The 16,149-nt window shown below is 41.8% G+C and overlaps 1 protein-coding gene across 1 annotated transcript in view; it reads left to right on the top strand.

Moving 5' to 3' along the window:
* Positions 1–16,149, top strand: part of LY75 (lymphocyte antigen 75) — a 118,980-nt gene that overhangs the window by 39,860 nt on the left and 62,971 nt on the right. The window contains exons 14-18 of the mRNA XM_019522837.1: positions 6,106–6,187; positions 8,640–8,711; positions 11,455–11,578; positions 15,419–15,454; positions 15,715–15,890. Coding sequence (XP_019378382.1) covers positions 6,106–6,187; positions 8,640–8,711; positions 11,455–11,578; positions 15,419–15,454; positions 15,715–15,890 — 490 coding nt within the window. The remainder of the gene's footprint in view (positions 1–6,105; positions 6,188–8,639; positions 8,712–11,454; positions 11,579–15,418; positions 15,455–15,714; positions 15,891–16,149) is intronic.

Raw genomic sequence — 16,149 nt, 5'->3', positions numbered from 1 at the left:
TGAACAGGTCCAGGTCCTTTAGCCTCTCCTTGTAGGGCCTGCCCTGCTGCCTCCTGATTATGCGAGTGGCCCTCCTCTGGACCCTCTCCATCGTCCATCCCTCCTGATGAATCTGGCCCTCTGGCAGAAAGGAATACAAGAGCCATGAGCCAGAATGAAAACAAGCCAGAGAAAATCTGCCTTAATAGTCAGAGATGGACATTCCCTTAGGAGTGGGAGAAATCTTTATGTATTTTTCATTAAATAGTCATTGAATAAAATGCATAAACACTGGGGCAGAACTGAAGCAGACATTTCTTGTGTTAGTGGTGGCAAAACCTTACTAGGAGGAACAGGATCTGCACGTGTGTGTGTGTGTGTGTGTGTGTGTGTAACTGACAAATGATTAACTCTTAATAGCTTCTTATTTGGTAGATAACATCTTTACTAATCAAAGTCCACTCAGGAATGAAACTGAAACGAAGCAGTGGCAAAACTAGCTTGAGAAAAGTGGATATGGCCTCTGTTGACTTCAGTCTTATGTCAGTTTGGTTCTATTTAACAAGCTGCCAACCCTTTTCCAAATCTATGAAGAGCTGATGTCATGTTTTGGACTGTCCTTGATCACTTTTGGAATTCATTCTAGACATATCCCTAAGGTGTATATCAATAGGTAGTCAAGAAAGAGACAACACAGCATTTTGAAAAACATTCAATGAAGTAGAAAATGCTTTATAACATTCACAATAAATGGCTTTTGAGATTTAATCAATCTCACCTAAAGAGGCAATCAGTCTCAGCAGCCATTTATTTTTAATTGCAAAGAAGTAGTGATTTCCCTTAAACCAATTTTGCAAAATTCTACTTTCCTACTTAAATAGGATAAGTGATTTCTAATTTTAAATAAAGCAGTAACATTTTTGAATCATTGTCATCTTTGTTATGGTAGTGGTAGAAAAAAAAGGGGGGGGAGGGTTTGGGGTTTTTTGTTTTTTTTTAAATAAAATCCTGGCTGTGTTGTAATCAATAGCAAAACTCTCACTGATTTCAAAAGGATTAGATTCAACGTCTGTTAATTTCACCATTCATGTTTCTTTAAATGTTTCATGACTATGTCAAAAGGCTACCTTAATTACTGTCTTATCCAAAATATTTGCATGTTAGCAGTGTGTAGCAAGTAGACATCCAACATTTAATTGGCAGTCAAGTTCAGGGGTTTGCCCAAATGCTTCCCTGAACACCTCACAGATTGCTGAGTCAATTAGGAGAGCTGTGTCGTGGCAATCAATCTGCTGGACATGACATGAGTGTCAGAGGAACACAGTTTGAGCAATGGTTTCTGAGCACCGTAGAAATGCAGAGACAAGGCAAAGACACTTGGTTTCAGTTTCCTACTTAAAATGACTTTAAATCTATGTTGTTTTTATAAAATGTTTGCTTCCTTCTGCTGAATTTTGGCATGGCAAAGTGACAGTTGTTCCCTGTTCTTGACTGCTGCATTCTGGTTGACTTGAAAAAACTTACTGTAGGAATAGTGTTTTATGAAAATGTTAAAGTAAGCCATATTTTTATGCACAAGATGCTTTCTGCCTAAATTAGGCTCTGGGGTTTTTTTGCGGGGGTGGGTGGTTAAATGTAATCAGTGAATAATATGCCATCCAGCAATCTGGCTGGCACACATTCCACTTGGCATAACTGGGATAACACTATACAGACATTAGATGAGTGTGTTGATCTCTCTGGTGTAAAAAATGAAATGCTACATAATTTATGAATCTTGGATTTTTGTCAAAGAAGCTGTCACTGAGAAGCAGTGCTATACCATGGTTATGATGTCAGATCCATAATAAGGTTTTTGATTGACAGCTTAGCTGTTCAAAATCCTTGCCAGTTTAAATTTGATGCTGCCAACCAGCTGCACCAAACTTTACGTTTTCCTTCACAAACTACATTGAGATTTGTTTAAAAGCTTCCAATATACAGTCGCTTGTCAGCAATTTTCAAAGTTATTTGCTCATGACTGGCAGTACTGAAAATTCCATTTGTTTTGTTTAGAAATCTACAAACAATGAAAACCATCTAGCCAATGTTTATGCTAATAAAAGAAAACAGAACATCAGCATGCTTTATAAATAGATTGTACATTCCATAAAAAGGTGCTTGTGACTTCTTTGCTACTGTAGCTTACTAATGTCCCTGAAATGTCGTGTAGCACACATGTTCATTGTATGTAGATGCTGTAAATGTCTTTTTTTTATTTTTATACTACTGCAAATTTTGTTTTTCTATTCTTGATCCACTGTGAAATGTAACTAAAAAATTCTCTTTTAATTTCGCTCTTTTTAGTATAGTCCTTAATACTGCTTTACAGATTTGATACTTCTTCACTAGGTATCCAGGATTAATTATAGTTAATGGCCGTATTTATTTTGTTAGGAGTCCAAAGGTGAAGATTTACTATTTGCAAAGAATGCATTAATGTATGATGCTAATTATTGCTACTCTAATGTTTTAGAACTCTTAAATTTAGCCTGGCACAGTGACAACTTGATAAATACTTGAGTAGAATTTACTAATGTTTGGACTTATGTAGTCAATAACAATAGCTGTATGCACTCAACATTAACACAAGCCAAAGAGAATATTGATCAACAGCTCTATTACTTCTTTTGTAGAGGTGTTAAATCTTTAATAGTGCTTCCAAAGACTAGCAACCTCTTATTATTCTTTAAATATATTTATATGGAGCTATTAATTGGTGCTTTACATCTTAAAATTATGCAGGGGCTGGTGATTATATAAACAAACATTTCAGCAATCGGGAGATATGTGGCTTATCTGTAAACAAAAACTCATTATAAAAAAAGTACAAAATAATTTTTGAGCAAAAATGAACCTGGCTAATAGAGAACATTCTAGTACAAATGACTAATCTGTGAAATATTTTGTTGGGTTGTATTCAATCACAGTCTGTCCTAACATGACGATAAAGTGGTTTTAATTTAGGAAGAAACATGCCTCACCGTTTTCCCTCATCCCTCCCTCCCTCCTCTGACTCATTGAGATGTGAGTGTTTGATAAAGGCAGTTTGGTCTTCTATTTGGCACAGGACAAAGCGAGAAGGTAGGCTAATCTGCTTATACACTCAGATTTTACCTTGAAGGGAAAGAAGCAGCACACATGTTCTGATTTAAGTTAGTTAGGTGTCATGAAATAAGTTAGCTTCTTTTCTTGGCTAGGGATGCAGTGACCAACTTGAAGCAGAGGTGTAGTGGATCCAGTTGATCAAATTCTAAAGGAGTCAAAGTATTTAGTGTGCATGTTCTCTAGATATAAGCTAGTATAAAATAGATTTAGAGAATGGCATCTTGAATTAACTTAAGTCTCATTGAAAAATATTATACCTTACTAGGAAGGAAGTAACTGGCCATTCTCAGTTGTTTTCAACAGTTCTGAAAATGTTTCTTCAAAGAACCTTAAAAATATTCTCAGGTTATATCACAGAACAAGGCAATGTTACCAGAATATATGTTTAGAAACAGTTCCTAAGACTAAATAGTCTTATCTGATTCCCACATACTCAGAATTAATATGTGAAAAACTTAATCCTGTATGAATTAGTCAAAGAATACAAGATGAACTTGTTCAACCAATCTTGATTGGTTTTAGCTAACATATTTTAATTATCTGTTAGTTTTACATGGCAAATCACCTATCTAACAAAACACAGGAAATCACCAGAACAATATTTATGTACTTAGACTACCTTTGCATATGTGTCCTCAAAGGGTAAATGTTCCAGCTGCACAGCGAGTAAAGGAGCCAGTCTATGTGGACTTTGGCATGAAGAGAAAGGAAGTTTACTATGAATGATATTCTTCCAACAGACTGCAACTGCTGTTTCCTGTGTAGAATGGCTCCATCTCAGGGCATGGTCCAGGGAAGGAGTCAGCCCTTTCAGGCACCAGTGTTAGCAGCTTATTGACTCTACCTTTTATATGCAGGGTCTTTTACCACCCCCTAAACTGGAGAGTTCAGCAGCTGAAATTAGATTTTAGAAACTGATCATAGTCTGTTTCAAATAGCACAGTTTCGGAGCTGGCTCACATATGCCATAACTATTTTGTTCTGTATTCCCATCCCTTAATTGCTAGATTGTTAAAGGTCTTAAATATGATTTCACTTACACTCTGAATACTGTATAGGATCTTTCTTCTGTCTACAACTGAGAGAGAAATTCCCTTTTCTATTCCAGCAATCAGAACTTTAGAAAAGAGTAAGTCCCATTCCTGTTGCATATTAGCCATGGTTCATACAGCATTGTGCTACTATGCAGATGAGGGAAAAAAAGAATACATCATATTAAGCAACATTTACCAAACTCTAGTTCTGCGTGAGTCATCTTCATCCACATACAAAGTCTTCAGCACCAAAACATTAGATTTAGAATCCTTCAGGCTGCCATGTTTGAGTCCTTGATCAAGCAGAGACTGAATGCATTTCAGGTTCCTTCTGTGCTGCAGTAGTATATGATCTAATCTTGTTACCCTAACCACCACAAAAAGCTGTACTATCCAGTTTATAGCCCTGGAACACTGGTGCACTCTACCACACAGGTCTTAAAAATGTGTAACCAGAGAATGTCACTATTGTATCAGTAGATTCCCTGATACAATAGCAGCTGCAGTGGGGATGGAATACTAATGCACATCTGTATTTCAGGGTTTTTGTACCAGAGAATGCCTTCTAAATGTATGTCACAATCGGGGTGGATCCAGGGGGGTGGCAGTTCAGTTGCATCTCCCTTTTCTGCTGCCATTTGTTACTACTGTCCCCTGCAGAGCCCAGTAACCTGCATAGCTGCTCCCTGTAGCTGGAGTGCCAGGACCATTGGGGGAGACAGGAAGGGGGTCCCACTGCTGTCCCCACCTGATCTGAATATGCAGGGATCCCAAGAGCCACTCCTTGCTCTTGCTATGGGTTGCAGAGAGTGGCTCTGAGGAGTGCCAGGCGTGGTTGGGGACTGGCTGCAGTGTACAGGTGCCTCTTCACAGTGCTATCGAGAATAGTGGATCAGTTGTTGAATGAGATTCATGTTTGTGTCTGAGCTGCCTTAAAGGACGAGTGGAAATATGCATTGACATAGATGCCAAGTCAGACAAAGTCATAATATAAACAGTATAAAGTCAGGGTAATATAAATCGGGAATTAAATTGAGGAAACTCTTAATCTGGCATCTTTTTCAAAAAATAAAAGCAAGCCAAAAAGTTGAAAGATTTTAGAAATTGCTTTGTTCCCTCAAGTAATTACTATAAAGTCTTCTGAAATAAGTTTTTCAAGGGTTTTCACTGGTAGGTTTGTTCCTCTGTGGTGATAGATTGCTTAAACTTTTCTAAGCTTTGGGTTATGGCAGAGAGTGTTTGATTAACTGTGCAGGTATGGACAATTGTAGAAAAAATAAAATCCTCAGGGCAAACTGCCAGAAGCAATGTAGTTGTTAGAAGAATGTAAATGTTGGGTTTAGAAGGTTTCCTGTAGAGAGATACATAGTATTTTAGAGTCTTTGGTGCTTCCACTTGTATTAATTGAATTTAATATCATTATAGCATAGCAAAAACCAAGGACCTTGATAAATTCTGATATTGGAAGTTCATTGTTAGAGATGGGCAAAATATTTGCCAAGAGAACATTATATTTTATCCTGCTAACCAAAATCCTAGTTCAAAAAAGGTTTAAATGCCCCTGTTTGAGTCCCACATGCTCAAGAAAGCAGGAAGAAGCTTGACTCTCTAACCTTATAGTTAGGGCCCTTGGGGAGGGGAGAGATGTGAATTCTGCACCCTTCTTCCTTGGTTCTTTCCAGGGTGGGTGGTTTGTTTGTTTGTTTTTTTTAATCCAAAGACTTTCTCGTGAAATGCATAAACATTCCTGGGTTCAAGAACTCCCTTCTTCTAGGACAAGTGTCCTCCCTGGTGGTGTGTCACACTTTGTTTTCCTTTGGGGCCCGTGATTCTTGCATTCTTAGCAGCAGTTAAAAGAAAGGTTGTATAAATGATTCAGATCTCTCTTAACTAAAAATTAATGAAATATTGTGCTGAGATTTGTTGTTGTTGTTTTTATTTACAGCAATGATCGATGGGTGTGGGTTGGACTGAACAAGAGGGATCCAGAGTCTCTAGGAACTTGGCAGTGGAGTGATGACAACTCTGTAAGTTAAATTCAGCTCCATCCAAAAAACATTCCATACCCCTATTGGATTCAACTTGGATTCAGTTGAAAATTAAACCATCATGAAAATAATTTTTATCTTATTCTTTGAACAGAAGAAGAATCTAGAAAAAGGGGTGTAGGTTGTAGCCGTGTTGGTCTAAGGACATGGGCAGGCAAAGAATCTTTTTTTTTTTTTTTAACCCAAAGAATCTAGAAAATGCTTTTATGTAAAATTTTGCACCTGCGCAAAGAAAGAACCGTAGTCCAATCAGAATTTCTCAATTTTTAAAATATTCTTAAATAAAATTAGTTTAGTCTCTACTCCTATCCTATATTTTGATAACAATATTTTTAAATTTGATGAGGATCTAAATTCTGCTGGACAGAGGAAGGTGTATGTGACAGTACCCACTTCCAGGGGACAGCTGGGGCACCCCCTAGGGGCCACTCTGACCCTGTCTTCCCTATGCTAGGCTCTTGGGCTCCACCCTTTGCTCACCTGCCATACCTTAATTGCTTAATATAAATATGGGAGGCTGCCACCAGGGTCCAAAATAAGACCTGGGTGCCTTACTTAGCCCTGCTCATTCACTGTGTGGCTGTGTTCTGACCCTAGTTCCTGCCTGTGTAAGGCATTACTCTTCTTCCTTTTTCTCTCAGCTCTGAGTCCACTGGTTCTGCCTCACTATCTCTTTTGCCTCTGGGCCTACCAGCCCTGCCTCAGTGTCTTGGGCCTTATACCCCTCATGCCTTGCAGGCACTAATGATGCCCTGCTGGCATTAATCATGAACCTGTTGGCCCAAATGATGGTTTCAGCCCACCTTCACTCACCCTTGGTCAGTCTCTGACCCTTGCTGGCTGCTACCTTCAGTCTTCAGCCCTCTGGGCCCCCGCCCCTGCAGGACTTAAAGCACTGATGCATTAGTATACCACTAACTCAGTCCAATATCAGATCAGCACCGATATAAAGACAATTGACTATATCAGAAAACGGCCTAAAGTGACTGATAATTTGGCTGATACAAGCCCCATGCACATGTGCAGCTGGTCAGCCTGTGGTGGTGAAAGGGGAGGGGGAAGGAAGGGGCATGGGGGCATAGAACAAGGCCCCCTGCGATGAGGGGAGTACGGCTCCCTCACTGCATAGCCCCCCTCCCAGTGCTGCCGCTGCCTGCTATGAGCGCAGCACTGCAGCCTGCCTGGCCCCCCCAGTGCAAATCCAGGGGCACACGCCTTCTTTCCCCCCTCCCCTCCACCATGCCTTCCTGGATGGGTGGCAGGAGCAGCGGTGGGAGCCGCCTCCCCCTGCCCCCACCGCGCCTCCTGGATGAACCGCAGCTCAGTCCTGCACTCACCCTGTCCTGGCTGGGCAGCGCCTACCCCAACCCCACTCTCTCCCTCACCACAGGGGGCGTTGATCTGCACCCCCCTGGTGCCCACTGGACCACAACAGACTTATCAGCTGCACACAGCTGTATCAGAAATTGGATAAGTATCAGCCAATATGCCTCCTTAAAAATCAGCTATCAGTATTGGCCCCCAAAATCTCTGTCAATGCATCCCTACACGAGTGCCTTCCACCAACCCTTGTAGCCACACCTAAACCTCCAGTTAAAACTATGAAATAAAACACTTAAAAACCACTAGCCCGTGTGCATATATTCACTAAAGAGACAATCCTCCTCTTTCCCTACCAGCTACCTGGGGTTACCTAATCTTCCTGTGGATCTCATTATCTCAGCCTGCTCTCACAAGGGCTCATTTTACTGCAGTTCTTAGGACCAGAATGACTCTCTCACCTACAGTCCAACCCTATACATTTCCAAACTACACCCCCTTCTGGTCACTTGACCCCTGCTTCACAGTGCCAGACATGAGTTTCCCATTAAGCAATCTATAGGTTTCTGTCAGCAGCCTGCTTCTCAGTTAGCAAGCTCTCAACTCCACGGCTAACTTCTCCTAATCAGGCAGCCTGCTCAGCTCTGCTGCAGTCCCTCTTTAACATACTGTCTGGAGCCCAGCCCCTGTAGGCTATTCCCTTTTCCATCTTGTTCCAAGTAGCTCTTTTTTCCCAATGGCTTCCTATTTCTCCCTGCTGGCCCCAGCACTCTGTCTCTTTCCTCTCAAAATAACAGAGGGTAGTGGGCCCGTGTTACAATGTATATGTAACTACAGATATAATTCATAGGTACACTGCAGATTCTTAGTCCATGCATCTTGGTGTGTGCATACCTCTCCAGTAACTATCTTAGAGTGGTGTATATCCATAAAGTTACGTTCACTCATATATCTTTGCAAGGTTGCACCATAAGTTTTCTCAGCATCTTTCTATTTGTTTGAAAGTTGCCGAGTATTATGGGGACTCAGTTCTGACTGGGGCTTGCAAGTACTACCCCAGTACGAATAATAATGATGATGTTACAGTTCTGTCGTTCTGTACTTTTTGTAGGTGACCACTCTTGTTATGCCACTTGATTACCAAGAAGATGTCTATGATACTAGAGACTGTGCTGCATTAAAGGTTAGTTTCAAGATTTTTATAATGTATTTATAAGTGGTAGTCCTGATCATTTTGAAAAGATTTTTGTGGTATAGATATTAAGTTTAGGCTGACAGTTGCAGTGGATTCATAGTGATATGCAGTAAAAACTTGCTAATTTTCTTTTTGTTAATCTACAAACACTCATCTTCACAAAACAGAAGTTTTGCCACTGTTGCTGAGAAAATTTTTACTAAATATGATACTGTCATCAGCAGTCCCTTGATTCAAGGATGACACTCTTCTAATAAATAGGGAGCCGTTAGTGAGTTTGGAGATGGCTGAAGAAAGCAATCAGATCCTTATATTCAACTGCAGACATTGCAGATAGTTCTGGGAGGAAGGAGTGGGGCCTGGTAATGTTGGGTCACAGCTCTTTCACCTTGTCTCTCTCATCTGTCTACCTCCATAGTGGGGCAAGTTTGCTCTGAGTGACTGGTATCTTGACATATGTCATGACACCATTACGGGTAATTTAGTGTTTGAGTTTCCAACGTCATTAGTATTCTATCAATGTTAATATCTTATTTCTTCATATTGGCTTTCAAAATGTCCTTAAATCTTTTCTTTTGCTCACCCCTAGAGTGATGACTGTGAGTAAATTAGAAGTAGAGGACCTGTTTTGGGATGCTGGTTGTCAGGCATCCTTACAACATGTCCTGTCCACTGGAGCTGGTGCCATATAAACATGGCTTTAGTGCTGGTAAAAGTTTGCTTGAGCCAGAATGCTAGCATTTGTTCTGTCCTTCCAATTGATGTCAGTCCTTCCAATTGATGTCAGTATCAAAGTCAGGATGGGTGAGCAGAATCTGAGGTTGAACCAGGTCAAGAAGCCAGTAGGTCAGTCCAAGAGTGGGGTCTAGGAACGAGCAGAGTCAAGAAGCTGGGAGATCAAACAGAGAACAATGTCCAAGAACAAGCAAGGTCAAGGAATTGAGAGATGAGTTTGGCAGTGTCTCTACAGGGGGTGGCTATGAAGCCCCTGGGGTCTCTGCAGCCCTTAGAGTGTGAGCAATCACCCCTTCTAGTCACCCACCACACCTTGATGCTGGTTATTTTAATGAGGGAGGCTGCTCCAGGGCTTCCTAATTTGTTCTTTTAAATGACTACTAGGTGCATGTGGTCTCTGCCTTATGAGTTAATTGCATGGCTCCATTTCTTCCTTACACAATGCCCCATTCCTCGCAGATGCCATCCTTCCTGGATGTTTTCTTTCACTTAAACTCCCTTCTGGGGTTCCTGGACCTTTGCTGGTCCCTCACTCTCAGCCTGTCACTACGCTCTGGACTCCTCCCTGCATCCCTAGGATCCTCCTCCTCCCTTCAGTTCCTCCCCAAACCGCTTTAGGTGTTCTCTCTAAGATGGCCTTCTGGGGCTGCAGCCACTTTGAGGAGATGTTTTCTCAGCAGGCTCCAAGATATTACTCCCAGATTGTTTCAGGGCCTGAACTTAAACCTGCCAGCTCCCTGGGTCAGCTGATCTTCCCCCTCCGCCCACCCACCCCCATTAGCCCTGGCCTGTACCTTTCAGCAGTTTTTGCAGGCTGCCTGGCCTTTTAAAGTAGCAGCACTCCAAAGTGCCCTGCCACACACAGAGCAAGGTTCAGGAGCAAGGTGGGTGAAAGAGCTGGTGGTTAATCAGAGAGCAGAGCTGGAGAGCAAGCTAGGTTGAGGAGCCAGGAGATCAAGCAGAAAGTGGAATCAGAGATCACAAACCAGAGGGAGCAGTGAAGTGGTCTTCAGTCAGGTTAAGCCCTATTGCCCTGATGCTTCCTGTTCTAGGTCATAAGTTTATATGCTGGAAGTGGAAGGTTATTTAAACCCAGCTGGCCACTCAGATGTCAGGGAGTAGGCAGACTATGTAGGCTCAACTACGACTACAGCTGCTGAATCATGTCCTGTCTCAGTTCCAAGTACAAAATGACCACCATGCAATCATTGCCTCCACACAAATCCATGCTTAGGGGCTTCTGGTAATTACTAGGACCTTCCTCCATCGCCCATCACCATAGGAGTGGCTATTAAAGGAAGATACCTGTGCATGTCATCTTTAAATGTGGGAGTGCTGTTGCGGAACAACAATCACATGGTACTTCGTGGGAAGGCAACCTTAATCTGACAGCAAGGAAAACTTAGGCAACCGGAAGTTTCTACACCACTGCAGCCTTCATTCACTTTTGTGGCCATTGTGAAGTATTCTGTCTTCATCCACTTACTCCACTGTTGAGGACTTTTTTTATTTTTGGATCGCTATACATCTTGGAAACCTCACTCTTGACCTTGCTGCCATGGATGACCTTGCCAGCAGTACAAAACTCCGGACAGCATTGCGTGTTATCTCTTGATTATGTTAGAAGGAATCTCTCTGTGCCAGGTCATATTTTTCTTTGTGGGTAGAAATGTGTGCATCATTTGAAGTGTAGTGAATTATATTGTATTACTCTGTGATAACACAGACGAGATGTAGATTAAAAAAAAGAATATGTAGTCATTTGCAAGAACAGATGTCCATAAAAGGACACACTTTAAATTGATTGCTTCCTTAGCTCGGATGGCATTGGGGGTAATGCTGTACTTTATCGTTTTAAAAATTATGTTAAAATTGCTTGGGACTGGCAAAAAAGGAAATGATCTGGTTATTAAGTAGATTTTTATAAATGACATTATAACTCCAGAGGGTTGTATTGACTCTGCCAACACAGTTTCCCATCTCTACTCTTACACAGACCATTCGAATTTCGCGTAGACACTACTGGAGATTTTATCCATATGAAGGCAAAGAATTGGATTTTTACTTGAAACCTTTCCACTGTGATGCTAAACTTGAGTGGGTTTGTCAGATAACAAAAGGTAAACTGCATTTGTATCCATTTATTTATCTAATTTTATTGTTTTTGTTTAAAATATCTTTGTTTGCACCTTCTTTCACTTTTTTTATCCCTAACAATAAACCCAGTAATAAGTAACTCAGAAAGGCATTAAAATAGTCTTGAGACCTACAGTCCATAGAATTTGAAAATGAGACTTGAACTTTTAATATTTATATGGCTAAAAACACCTAGTGTATCACATTTATAATGCTGTTTATATCAAATTGAAATGGATTTTGCTATAAGAGGGTGGTCCTAGTACGATCATGGACTTAAGATATAATTGGGACTATGGAGATGTCAGCAGATAGTTTACATTACTGGAATGCTGTCTTGGATAGTTTTTGTTCAGGAAGAACAGATGAAGGAAAAGGAGGAGTTGTATTTCTAATGCACAATATGAAGTGGAAGGTAGGCCTGTTGAAAGCCTCTGGGTAAAGGTCAGAGGGGAGAGCAACAGGGGGATGTCACGGTGGGTTGCTTAGGTTTAACAACGTCATTGATGATTTGGAAGATGGGATTCATAGAATCCTGGAAAATTAGTGTTGGAGGGGACCTCAGGAGGTCATCTAGTCCAACTGCCTGCTCAGAGCAGTACCAGCGCCAAGAAAATCATCCCAGCCAAAGCTTTGTCTACCCAGGTCTTAAAAATTTCCAAGGATGGAGATTTCACAACCCCTCTGGATAGCCTGTTCCAGTACTTTACTACCCTCCTTGCTAGAGAGTTTTTCCTAACATCTAACCTAAACTTCCCTTGCAGTAAGTTGAGACAGTTGCTTCTTGTTCTGTCATCTGCCACCGCTGAGAACAGTCTAGCTGCATCCTTTTTGTAACCACCCTTCAAGTAATTGAAGGCTATTTATGAAATCCCACCTAAGTCCTCTCTTCTCCAAATCAGATATGCCCAGTTCCTTCAGCCTCTCCTCAGAAGTCATGTCTCCCCACCCCCTCAATTTTCATTGCCCTCTGCTGGACTCTCTCCAATTTGTCCACATCCTTTCTGTAGTGGGGGGCCCAAAACTGGACACAGTACTACATAAGGTTTCACCAGTGCCCGATCGAGGAAAGTGATTATTCCCCTATATCTGCTGGCAACACTCCTACTAATGCAGCACAGTATGCTGTTAGTTGTCTTGGTGACAAGGGCACACTGCTGGCTCACATTCAGCTTACTGTCCACTGTAACCCCCAGGTTGTTTTCTGTGGAGCTATTGCTTACCAGTCAGTCCCCAGCCTGTACTGGTACGTGGCTTGTTCGGTCCTAAATGCAGGACTTCTCACTTGTCTTTATTGAACCTCATGAGCTTTCTTTTGGTTCAGTCCTCCCGTATGTCTAGGGGTCTCTGAATCCTAGCCCTATCCTTCAGTGTATCTACTACTCCCTGCAGCTTGGTGTCATCTGCAAATTTGCTGAGGATGTGCTGCATCCCATCTTGTAGACAGTTGATGAAGGTATTGAAGATCTTCACTAATGAAGATATTCAGCGAGTGCACACTTAGCAAATTTATGGATGACACCAAGTGGGGTGAAGTTGTAGATACTCTAAAGGTAGGGCTAGGGCCTAGGATGACCTGGATAGACTGGAGAAATGGTCCTCAATCAATCAGATGAAATTCAGCAAGGACATGTGCTAAGTCCTGCACTTGGGTTGGAATAATTGCATGCATAAATACAGACTGGGGAATGATTGTTTAGGTTGCCATAAACCAGTAGTGGACCATAAGGACTGTGGGCCAATAGTGGGATCACGTTGCCAAAAAAGCCAGCAGTATATGCTGAGTTGTACTAACAGGAGTGTCTCTTGCAAATCAAGGGAAGTGATTCTTCCTCTCTGTTTGGCATTGGTGACGCTTACCTGGAGTACAGTGTCTAGTTTTGGGTCCCAAACGTCAAGATAATATGAACAGATTGGAAAGTGAGTGACAAAAATGGTTAGAGGACTGGGAAGCTTGATTTATGAGGAAAGGCTAAAATAATTAGGATTATGTAGTCTGGAGAGAAGGAGAATGAGGGGGGATTTGATAAGTCTTGAAATACCTGAAGGTCAACTACAAAGAGAATGGAGCTAGAATATTCTCTGCGGCTGTAGGTAGGGTAACCATACATCCCAGTTTGGTCGGGACAGTCCTGGATTTCATAGGCTGTCCCAGCTGGTTGGCTAAAATTGAAGCAGAAGTCCCAGATTGGTACCACCCCACCCAAACATGCCCAGCCCAGCTCTTCCTGAGGCTGGGCGGTAGGCAGGCTGGGCTGAACACTGCTATTCCTTCTTGGGGCAAGGATCAGCCAGGGCAGGGCAGGACTGCCGAAGATAGCCAGGGCTGAGGCTTGGACACCTGTGCGGTGCAAGCCAGGGTGGCCACCCACTACCAGCTGTCTTATGCTTTGCTGCTGCAGCCACTGCTGAAGCTCAGGGTGTGTGTGGCAGCTCTGGGTGTCTGCCATCAGCAGGGGGTAGGTACCATGTGACTGGAATGTGGGGCGGCGGAGCATGAGGGCCACTCCCACTGGGTCCAGACTCTGTGCATGGGGGATAGAGCCTCCACAGGCCTCTCTGCTGGACTTCCCTGCCCCTGCTCTGCTGTCAGGGCTCCTGGGAGCCACAGGGTCGGGAGGGAAGGAGGGAGTGCACATGCAAGGTTAGGGGGTGTGCACTTGTGTAGGGTCAGGAAAGAGGGAGTGGTGTAGTGCCACCCTGTCCTGGATTTCCTTCCAAATAAAATGCTCACCCTAGCCATAGGGGTCAGAACTAGGAGTGATGGCCTTAAGCTGCAGCAGAGGAAATATAGTTTGAAGATTATGAGCGTGGTCAAACATTGGAACAGACTCCATTGGAATTGTGGAATCTCCATCCCTGGAAATTTTAAGAGCATATTGGACAGATGCTTGACTATGATGATTTAGTCAGGGCTGATCTTGCCTTGAGCCAGGGGGTTGGGACTAGATGACCTCACAAATTCCTTTCCAGCCCTACTTTCCTATGATCCTAAAAAGTGCAGGCCTGAAGTCTAAACAACAGTGAGTATTATACTTTTTGAAGTCTTGTGAAACTTTAGTTTTGGTGGTGATTTGCATTTTAAGAGGAAGCACCTGTGTATCCCTATTTTGCAATTCTACCTTGCTCTTATGGAAAGTCCCTTGGAATAAAAAATATATCATAGTACAGATAGTCACCCTAACCTAGTGAGAGATACAGGCCATGGACTTTGAGCATATATGTGCTTTAACATTTGTCACCAGTATTTATAAGTACAGAAAACCATATAGACAGCTAAGAAATGTAACCTATCTCCTCCAGACCCAAACCTGACCTTTACTATCCCAGTAAAATTTGTAATTAGGCTCTCCAGAGTAGCAAGGTAGCCAGAAAAGGGTTTCTTTGGTTGGAGTGAAAAAGGATAGTACAGTGTCACAGACACTGCCATTTTGTGAGCCATTAAGAGTGTTATCTTCTTGTGTAATTTCAGTTGATCAGACAAATAGCTTTCCATACTTTTCTTGATTCACTGGAAATATTTAATTAAAATGCCAAATCTTAGCATCTACATGAGGATAGAATTGATATTATTAGAATTTTGATGCTTGCACGTTTCTCTACTGAGGAGAAAAATAATACGTTTTACTTAATTTAGACAAAACTCCAATTTATTTTAAATGAATGTGAGTCCATTAGGAATGCAAGATTGGGTATGGAAACTGTAAAACCAATTTACTCCAAATTCTTCTTGCCAAAAAGAGGGTATAGGAATTTATATGCTTTGTTGCTTGGGTCTTGTTGTGAAATGCCCCTGCAATAATTATATATTTTTCCTGGAACAGGTAGCACTCCGAAGACACCAAAGTGGTACATACCAGGTAAATAGATTTGCCTCTTACATCTACTTCAGTTTTGTGTATGTAGTATTTTTTTATGATAATATCCTTTCTGATGTTAGTGTAGATCATGGAGCGTGCATAATACCAAAAATATTTGGAAGGAGAAGCAAGTATCAGCTCTCCCAGGATCAGAACAAACTTTGTTCAATCTTCCTTTTCTGTGTGTAATAACTTTTCAGGATTAATTTCTTGAATCTGATTTTTGTTGTTGTTATTGTTTTTTGTTACTTTCTCTGTAGATGCAGTTGGAATTCATGGACCATCGCTGGTTATTGACGGATCTGAATATTGGTTTGTGTTGGACAAGCGCCTGAGCTACCAAGAAGCTGCTTTCTACTGTGAAAAAAATGATAGTGACTTAGCATCTGTGGAATCTTATACAAAACTAAGGGGGATCCTAAGTCAAATAGATATGGTAATAAAATCTATTACTTTGTATTATTTCATAGATTTCATAGACATTAGGGCTGGAAGGGACCTCAGAAGATCGAGTCCAGCCCCCCACCCAAAGGGCAGGAAGTCAGCTGGGGTTATAGGATCCAGTTTGCTCTTGAAGGTGTTCAATATAGGTGCTTGAACTACGTCCGATCGCAGGCTGTTCCAGACCTTGGGGGCTCAGACAGTAAAGAAATTCTTCCTTTTGTCCAGCCTGAAACAGTCTCGCAGTAGTTTAT

The sequence above is a fragment of the Gavialis gangeticus genome, unplaced genomic scaffold (genome assembly GCF_001723915.1).
Source record: "Gavialis gangeticus isolate Ggan-Ray unplaced genomic scaffold, GavGan_comp1, whole genome shotgun sequence".
Classification (NCBI taxonomy): Eukaryota; Metazoa; Chordata; order Crocodylia; family Gavialidae; genus Gavialis; species Gavialis gangeticus.
Note: the sequence above shows the minus strand (reverse complement) of the source record. Positions and strands in the feature narration are given on the sequence as shown.